The sequence below is a fragment of the Thunnus albacares genome, chromosome 2, assembly GCF_914725855.1.
Source record: "Thunnus albacares chromosome 2, fThuAlb1.1, whole genome shotgun sequence".
Taxonomy (NCBI): Eukaryota; Metazoa; Chordata; class Actinopteri; order Scombriformes; family Scombridae; genus Thunnus; species Thunnus albacares.
In genome coordinates this window covers 39,454,000-39,463,999 of record NC_058107.1, presented here as the reverse complement: position 1 = coordinate 39,463,999, position 10,000 = coordinate 39,454,000, and the positions used below count along the sequence as shown (strand labels likewise).

The window sequence follows — 10,000 nt, the reverse complement described above, 5'->3', positions numbered from 1 at the left end:
CAAACGAAGAAATACCTGCGCTTATTGGTTGATATGATGACATCACCTGCGGGTGTCCCAGTCACCACAAATCAAATGTTGATTGGTTAATTTTGTTGTCACTCTATATTTATGCCATGTATGTTTTCTACGAGTGGAGCCGTATGGAGAAGCACAGGCAGACACATCCAGATACTGGGTTTATGGTTATGATAGTAACTGAAATCAAACTAAATATTTTTAAAAATCACATAAATAATTTTAATAATTGTTATAGATAATGTTCAGTCAGTTCTTTACTTTCTCCTTGTTTTTCTTTCAACACCATTAACGTTACATCCTGTGATTCTTCCTCACTTCTGTCTCGTCTCTCCTGATTCCTTCACTCAGTCTGGAAATGTAAAAAGCTTCCTCTTAAGAGTCTGACAGAGCATGAAGCAGAACTTTAACTTGTACGGTGTTAATTACAGTAATTGTGGACAAAGGACACACAGTGTGAATACATCAGCAGTCAAGCTATCAAACTATCAGCTACATCAACATTACTGTAATGTAAAGCAGCAGCAGATAAACTGGACGCTTAAACAACACTAATGTCAATTTATAAAACTTCTGCTTCACTGAAGAGTTTTTCTAGCTTCTTACTTTGTTGTCTTAGGGTTAGAACAATAAACAAAGAACAATAAAGAACAATAAAGAACAATAAACAAAGAACAATAAAGAACAATAAAGAACAATAAAGAACAATAAACAAAGAACAATAAAGAACAATAAACAACAATAAACAAAGAACAATAAAGAACAATAAAGAACAATAAAGAACAATAAAGAACAATTCAATTCACAAGAAATAAAGCAAAAATTAGAAGACAGCTTGAAGAAAAATCCCGAATTTTGTGTTTAAAATTTGTTTTTTTCTGTTTGCTGTCATCTCATGACCCCTTTAATTAATCTAGCGACCCCTTGTGGGGGTCCCGACCCCCAGGTTGGGAACCACTGTGCTGGTATTGGCTGAATGTACGTGATGAGCTGCAGCCTGCAGCCGTCAGCGTGTTAATCTGCAGTTAATCTGCTCAGATTATCGCAGCAGGCCGCCTCGCCGCTCTCAGTTGATGCTCTGCTGCGTTTCCATGACGATCTGAAGTCAGGATGCAAGTTTCATTTCATCCGTCGGCGGTTTGAGCTCATCGATCTGAAGACTGAGAGGTAACTTTATTGATTATTACACCGATGTCAGAGATCAATAGTGACGTAGCTGCAGCTTTAAATAATTACTGATGACACAATACTCATCAGCTGTTCTGGAGCTTTCAGTCATATCACATGGTCTTCCTTAGCAGATGGTTGTAAATGTTTCTTATTTTATTAGATTTTTATGTGTAGTTGTTGAAACACGTTTCAACAGTTTCAGCAGCAGCAGATAAACGTTGTTGGAATGTTACAGAACGTTAGTTATTAGTTTATGTTGAACAACAATAATCTGGTTTAATGTGATCAAACGTTTTTATTGATTTTATTGCTGTAATAAAGTTAATTAGAGTTTAAACAGTTAATTTAATGTTTCAGTTCATCAGTTTATCTAAAGTGAGTCTGACAGAAACAGACGTTCAGAACAGCTGCTGTTTAATCCTGTTAAACTCTGCAAATCAGCACAACTCAGATACTTTACTGCAGTCAAAGTACTAATACAGCAACAAATACTCCATTACTAGTAAAAGTACTGCATGAAAACTTCTCCTACAGTAAAAGTACATAAGTATTATGAGCTTGATGTAGTTAAAGTATTGCAGTAAAAGTACATAAGTATTATGAGCTTGATGTAGTTAAAGTATTGCAGTAAAAGTACATAAGTATTATGAGCTTGATGTAGTTAAAGTATTGCAGTAAAAGTACATAAGTATTATGAGCTTGATGTAGTTAAAGTATTGCAGTAAAAGTACATAAGTATTATGAGCTTGATGTAGTTAAAGTATTGCAGTAAAAGTACATAAGTATTATGAGCTTGATGTAGTTAAAGTATTGCAGTAAAAGTACATAAGTATTATGAGCTTGATGTAGTTAAAGTATTGCAGTAAAAGTAGTGGTTTGGTCCCTCTGACTGATATATTATTATATATGACATCATTAGATTATTAATAGTGAAGCATCAGTGTTAGAGCAGCATGTTACTGTTGTAGCTGCTGGAGGTGGAGCTAGTTTACACTACTTTATATACAGTTAGCTAGTTTAGTCCAGTGGTTCCCAACCTAGGGGTCGGGCCCCTCCAAAGGGTCAGCAGATAAATCTGAGGGGTGGTGAGATGATTAATGGGAGAGGAAAGAAGAAAAAACAAGTTTAGAGGGAAAAATCACTATTTGGTGGAGCTGTTAACAACTCATAGACATGTGAAATGTGACCCCGACTACACACTGCTTTTTGTAAGACGTCAAAAGACAAAAAGGTTGGAAACCACTGGTTTCATCTTTAACAATGTGTTGTATTTTAAAAGCTTGTTATATTATCCATTGTGTCAAATCTGCATCTGAAAAGTAACTAAAGCTGTCAAATAAATGTAGTGGAGTAGAAAGTACAATATTTCCCTCTGAAATGTAGAAAGTAGCATCACATGGAAATACTCAAGTAAAGTACAAATACCTCTAAACTGTACTTAAATACTTGAGTAAATGTACTCAGTTACTTTCCATCACTTTAAATTATGTTCAAATACATCTCAAAACACAGAATTATAGAGAGAGGTTCTTGAGGAGGTTTTAGAGGTTCTTGAGGAGGTTTTAGAGGTCCTTGAGGAGGTCAGGGGGATTGTGGGTAAATATTCGCAGTATAAACAGTTTGAGGCTCTGATGTTTGTGACATCATTGATCATCTGATCGATGGAGATCTTCTGCTGAACTGTGACAAAGATAAACACGGGATCAGATAGAACAACTACAGCTCCCATGAGTCTTTGCGGGCCGCAGGTAGCTCACCTGTGTCAGGTGTGTGTGTGTTTCAGGATGATGCTGAACGACCGCTGGACCATCATGAACAACAGCAGCTCTGAGCTGGACAGCAAGCGACCAATCAAACACAAGGTAACACCTGTTAGCTACTAGCTGCTAGTTAGGCCACGCCCACTGTGAGGTCAGAGTTCTACAGCTGATTCTGATTGGATGATGCGTCTGAGGTGGATCCTGGCTGCTGATGTTCAGGTGTTTACATATGACAGGTGTCACATGACCAGGAATGTTCCATCATGACGGATAAAGGGAAAGTCTGCCTTATTCCCATAAATCTCACTCCTGCTCAGTTACCATGGCAACTCACACCACAGAACTAGCTCGCTCCGTGCCGTGATCCTCGCCACGTCCATGTTCAGAAACATGAGATACAAAAAATACACATCACAGTTAATCTCCATTTTATTTTATTACCCTTTTATTTAAAAGCTTCACATTTATAATGTAAGAAATAAACCAAACCATTAAACTTTATACAGTAGAAACAGCTTCCAGCAGTCATCGCTGTCATGTTCCCAGTTCATATAGTTGCATGTCGCATGTCCGCCTCATGTCATATGACCTGTAGGCCGCCTCATGTCATATGACCTGAAACCGTCTCTCGCCTTGTTGCAGCAGTTTTATCCTCTTTGGTGAAAACTCTTTATATTCTTTATAGTTTCATCAGCAGGTTTGTTCTCGTTTTCCCTTCGACTGTTCTGGGCTGTTTCTGTTCTCCACTTAACTTCGACTGGACTGTTTAATTTTAGTAAGTGCAGCTTTCTGTCGCTGCATTGATGGAATCATCATCCTGATCACTGGATCAATAGATCCGATCAGATACTCAGGTGATTCACACTGTTAGACATGACGTGTGTTCATGTTGTTGCTGACGTGAACACATGAAGTTCTTCTTCAGTTGAACATGTTTCTGCTCTGGCGAGTAGTAACAGTAATATTATATAATATTATACATTATGTACATATATATATATATGTGTGTGTGTGTGTGTGTGTACATATATATATATGTGTGTATATATATATATATATATATATATATATATATATATATATATATATGATCGTCTGCATCCAAACAATCATGTTCAGTTAGAAAATTAAAGGACAAATTCACAGTTTTTCAGGTGTTTTAAACAACATTCAGGAGCCCAAATGAACATTAAAGATGTTTTTTTTGCTGTAATCAGAGTTCAGATCTGCAGGTGAAGAAACGACGAATCACAACAGACACACAGAGTTAAATCCTGTTAATCTGCAGTTAATCTGTCAGATTAGAGAGTTTAATCTGCAGCAGCTGTCGCCTTCACCGACACCTGCAGCCTGACAGACAGAGCTCAGGGCTGACAAACACCACAGTTAAGACTTTTAAACTACATACTGCAGTAATACACAGTTAGAAGAAGTACTCAGGTACTGTACTGCAGTAATACACACTTAGAAGAAGTACTCAGGTACTGGTCTGCAGTAATACACAGTTAGAAGAAGTACTCAGGTACTGTACTGCAGTAATACACACTTAGAAGAAGTACTCAGGTACTGGTCTGCAGTAATACACACTTAGAAGAAGTACTCAGGTACTGTACTGCAGTAATACACACTTAGAAGAAGTACTCAGGTACTGGTCTGTAGTAATACACACTTAGAAGAAGTACTCAGGTACTGTACTGCAGTAATACACACTTAGAAGAAGTACTCAGGTACTGTACTGCAGTAATACACAGTTAGAATAAGTACTCAGGTACTGTACTGCAGTAATACACACTTAGAAGAAGTACTCAGGTACTGTACCGTAGTAATACACAGTTAGAAGAAGTACTCAGGTACTGTACCGTAGTAATACACAGTGTGGAAGAAGTACTCAGGTACTGTACTGCAGTAATACACAGTTAGAAGAAGTACTCAGGTACTGTACTGCAGTAATACACAGTTAGAAGAAGTACTCAGGTACTGTACTGCAGTAATACACAGTTAGAAGAAGTACTCAGGTACTGTACTGCAGTAATACACAGTTAGAAGAAGTACTCAGGTACTGTACTGCAGTAATACACAGTTAGAATAAGTACTCAGGTACTGTACTGCAGTAATACACAGTTAGAAGAAGTACTCAGGTACTGTACCGTAGTAATACACAGTTAGAATAAGTACTCAGGTACTGTACCGTAGTAATACACAGTTAGAAGAAGTACTCAGGTACTGTACTGCAGTAATACACACTTAGAAGAAGTACTCAGGTACTGTACCGTAGTAATACACAGTTAGAAGAAGTACTCAGGTACTGTACTGCAGTAATACACACTTAGAAGAAGTACTCAGGTACTGTACTGCAGTAATACACAGTTAGAAGAAGTACTCAGGTACTGTACTGCAGTAATACACAGTTAGAAGAAGTACTCAGGTACTGTACTGCAGTAATACACAGTTAGAAGAAGTACTCAGGTACTGTACTGCAGTAATACACACTTAGAAGAAGTACTCAGGTACTGTACTGCAGTAATACACACTTAGAAGAAGTACTCAGGTACTGTACCGTAGTAATACACAGTTAGAATAAGTACTCAGGTACTGTACTGCAGTAATACACAGTGTGGAAGAAGTACTCAGGTACTGTACTGCAGTAATACACAGTTAGAAGAAGTACTCAGGTACTGTACTGCAGTAATACACAGTTAGAAGAAGTACTCAGGTACTGTACTGCAGTAATACACAGTTAGAAGAAGTACTCAGGTACTGTACCGTAGTAATACACAGTTAGAATAAGTACTCAGGTACTGTACTGCAGTAATACACACTTAGAAGAAGTACTCAGGTACTGTACTGCAGTAATACACAGTTAGAAGAAGTACTCAGGTACTGTACTGCAGTAATACACAGTTAGAAGAAGTACTCAGGTACTGTACTGCAGTAATACACAGTTAGAAGAAGTACTCAGGTACTGTACTGCAGTAATACACAGTTAGAAGAAGTACTCAGGTACTGTACTGCAGTAATACACAGTTAGAAGAAGTACTCAGGTACTGTACTGCAGTAATACACAGTTAGAAGAAGTACTCAGGTACTGTACTGCAGTAATACACAGTTAGAAGAAGTACTCAGGTACTGTACTGCAGTAATACACAGTTAGAAGAAGTACTCAGGTACTGTACCGTAGTAATACACAGTTAGAATAAGTACTCAGGTACTGTACTGCAGTAATACACAGTTAGAAGAAGTACTCAGGTACTGTACTGCAGTAATACACAGTTAGAAGAAGTACTCAGGTACTGTACTGCAGTAATACACAGTTAGAAGAAGTACTCAGGTACTGTACTGCAGTAATACACAGTTAGAAGAAGTACTCAGGTACTGTACTGCAGTAATACACAGTTAGAAGAAGTACTCAGGTACTGTACTGCAGTAATACACAGTTAGAAGAAGTACTCAGGTACTGTACTGCAGTAATACACAGTTAGAAGAAGTACTCAGGTACTGTACTGCAGTAATACACAGTTAGAAGAAGTACTCAGGTACTGTACTGCAGTAATACACAGTTAGAAGAAGTACTCAGGTACTGTACTGCAGTAATACACAGTTAGAAGAAGTACTCAGGTACTGTACTGCAGTAATACACAGTTAGAAGAAGTACTCAGGTACTGTACCGTAGTAATACACAGTTAGAATAAGTACTCAGGTACTGTACTGCAGTAATACACAGTTAGAAGAAGTACTCAGGTACTGTACTGCAGTAATACACAGTTAGAAGAAGTACTCAGGTACTGTACTGCAGTAATACACAGTTAGAAGAAGTACTCAGGTACTGTACTGCAGTAATACACACTTAGAAGAAGTACTCAGGTACTGTACTGCTTTCAAATGTTTACTGAAGTAAAAGTACATCAATACAAGCTTCTAAAAATACTTCAATACTATATTATTCGATTATAATTATTGATCTATTGATCAGCAGCATGTTGCTTCACATCCAGATTCCTGTTAAACAGCTCAACACAAGTCCAGCAGACCCCGACAGACCACAACAGACCCCAGCAGACCCCGACAGACCCCAAGAGACCCTGACAGACCCCAACAGACCCCAGCAGACCCCGACAGACCACAGCAGACCCCAGCAGACCCCGACAGACCCCGACAGACCACAGCAGACCCCAGCAGACCCTGACAGACCCCAACAGACCCCAGCAGACCCCGACAGACCACAGCAGACCCCAGCAGACCCCGACAGACCACAGCAGACCCCAGCAGACCCCAGCAGACCCCGACAGACCACAGCAGACCCCAGCAGACCCCGACAGACCCCGACAGACCCCAGCAGACCCCGACAGACCACAACAGACCCCAGCAGACCCCGACAGACCCCGACAGACCCCGACAGACCCCAAGAGACCCCGACACACCCCGACAGACCCCAGCAGACCCCGACAGACCCCAGCAGACCCCAGCAGACCCCGACAGACCCCAGCAGACCCCAGCAGACCCTGACAGACCCCGACAGACCCCGACAGACCCCGACAGACCCCGACAGACCCCAGCAGACCCCGACAGACCCCAGCAGACCCCGACAGACCCCAGCAGACCCCAGCAGACCCTGACAGACCCCGACAGACCACAACAGACCCCAGCAGACCCCGACAGACCCCAAGAGACCCTGACAGACCCCAACAGACCCCAGCAGACCCCGACAGACCACAGCAGACCCCAGCAGACCCCGACAGACCCCAGCAGACCCCGACAGACCACAACAGACCCCAGCAGACCCCGACAGACCCCGACAGACCCCGACAGACCCCGACAGACCCCAAGAGACCCCGACACACCCCGACAGACCCCAGCAGACCCCGACAGACCCCAGCAGACCCCAGCAGACCCCGACAGACCCCGACAGACCCCAGCAGACCCCGACAGACCCCGACAGACCCCAGCAGACCCCGACAGACCCCGACAGACCCCAGCAGACCCCAGCAGACCCCGACAGACCCCGACAGACCCCAGCAGACCCCGACAGACCCCGACAGACCCCAGCAGACCCCGACAGACCCCAGCAGACCCCAGCAGACCCCAGCAGACCCTGACAGACCCCGACAGACCCCGACAGACCCCGACAGACCCCAGCAGACCCCGACAGACCCCGACAGACCCCAGCAGACCCCGACAGACCCCAGCAGACCCCAGCAGACCCCAGCAGACCCTGACAGACCCCGACAGACCCCGACAGACCCCGACAGACCCCAGCAGACCCCGACAGACCCCGACAGACCCCAGCAGACCCCGACAGACCCCGACAGACCCGACAGACCCCAGCAGACCCCGACAGACCCCGACAGACCCGACAGACCCCAGCAGACCCCAGCAGACCCCAGCAGACCCCGACAGACCCTGCCCTTAATAATGCGTGTGTGTGTGTGTGTGTGTGTGTGTGTGTGTGTGTGTGTGTGTACAGAAATGCTGCAGCGTCCTGTATTGGTCAGTCATCGTGTTGGTTGTTGTGGCAGCAGTCGTCACAGCAACAGTCACCATCCTGTACCTGAACCACTATCCTCTACCCTTCATCAACAGGTAGATACACCTGTCTGTCTGCCTGTCTTCCTGTCTGTCTGTCTCTCTGTCTGTCTGTCTGTCTGTCTGTCTGCCTGTCTTCCTTCCTGTCTGTCTTCCTGTCTGTCTTCCTGTCAGTCTGTCTGTCTGTCTGTCTCTGGGGTTCACTATTGTCATGGTTACAGGGGCGGAGTCTCTTCCTCCTCTCCCATCATCTCGACCAATCCCAGAGAGTCTGGCGCCTTGGTGACAGTGTCGCGTGTTGCAGACGGCGAGCCAATCAGCATCTTCCTGGACCCGAACTGTCCAGACCACAGCGAGCACTTTCTGCGTTGGGAGGCGCTGCAGAGCTCGCTGCTCCGAGCGCTGACCAATCACAACGCGGGCGACTGGCAGGAGAGGGGATTGGCCCAGAAGCTGGCCGAGGAGCTGAAGGTGTTATCAGGCCACGCCCACAACCTGAGGCTGGAAGCTGATTCACTGAAAAGAGGTCAAGGTGTTCTGGACCAACGATTGGACAGACTGCAGAGCGAGCAGAGCCACATCATACAGGTGTGACTAATTAAATTAAATCAAATAAGAAAAGTAAAGTAATTAAAAAGAAAGCAAGAAAACAAACGAAAATAAAACAAAACAGAAATAAAATGTGTGTAACTGTAACGAGTGTCTTTCTACCTGTGCAGGTGTTGACTGACAGTCACTCAGGTGTCCTGAAGTTCTCTGCTGGTTTCACTGATTCTCTGCTCAGACTGCAGACAGAGACAGACAGTCTGAGGAGGCTGAAGAGTGAGACAGGTGAGACAGGTGACACACAGACAGGTAGGTGGGATATAGGATGGGGACGGAGTGCTGCAGGGGGGCGTGGAGCTACAGGGAGATGGGAGGTAGAGTTCCTCTGACTATCTTGTTGGTATCTGGGTGGTGTGTAGTTCCAGGGAACAGCAGTTGTTCGTAAAACATCCTTCAGTGTTTTAGCAAATGTTCTTATTCCAGCCTTGTTCAGGTGTTGGGACAGCAGTGGTGGGGGGGGACGGGGGCGGGGGAGTGTTGGGATCATCATGCGTGAAGCTGGGCGGACATACATGACAGCTCTTCTGCTGGAGTTGCTCCCTCATCTGCTGAAGCTCAAGTCTCTGTTGGCTGCGTCCTCCTTTATTCTCAGGGTCTGGGCTCGTAGGGGGGTCGTCTCAGGGTCTGGGCTCGTAGGGTAATGGTCTCAGCGTCTGGGCTCGTAGGGGGGTGTTCTCAGGGTATGTGTGTCTGTCTGAGTTGAAGAGTCCTTGAAGGGTTTGAGTCTCGTTTCTCTGTTTTAACTCTGGAGCTTTTTTAGTGAAGCAGAATCTGAAGTTTCATCCTGATACTCAGTTAAACATGACAACAACGTGTAGCCTGTCTCTCTCTCTGTCTGTCTGTCTGTCTGTCTGTCTCTCTCCCTGTCTGTCTGTCTCTCTGTCTGTCTGTCTCTCTGCCTGTCTGTCTCTCTGTCTGTCTGTCTC

At 44.1% G+C, this 10,000-nt stretch overlaps 1 protein-coding gene across 2 annotated transcripts in view; it reads left to right on the top strand.

Moving 5' to 3' along the window:
* Positions 1-1,086: 1,086 nt before the first annotated feature.
* fibcd1a (fibrinogen C domain containing 1a) overlaps positions 1,087-10,000 on the top strand; it is an 18,431-nt gene continuing 9,517 nt past the window's right edge. The window contains exons 1-5 of one of the 2 annotated variants that reach the window (XM_044337910.1): positions 1,087-1,185; positions 2,955-3,050; positions 8,410-8,525; positions 8,690-9,056; positions 9,188-9,299. In XM_044337910.1, the coding sequence (XP_044193845.1) occupies positions 2,973-3,050; positions 8,410-8,525; positions 8,690-9,056; positions 9,188-9,299 (673 nt within the window). In that variant the 5' untranslated portion in view covers positions 1,087-1,185; positions 2,955-2,972. The remainder of the gene's footprint in view (positions 1,186-2,954; positions 3,051-8,409; positions 8,526-8,689; positions 9,057-9,187; positions 9,300-10,000) is intronic. The other variant, XM_044337919.1, reaches the window with a different exon arrangement.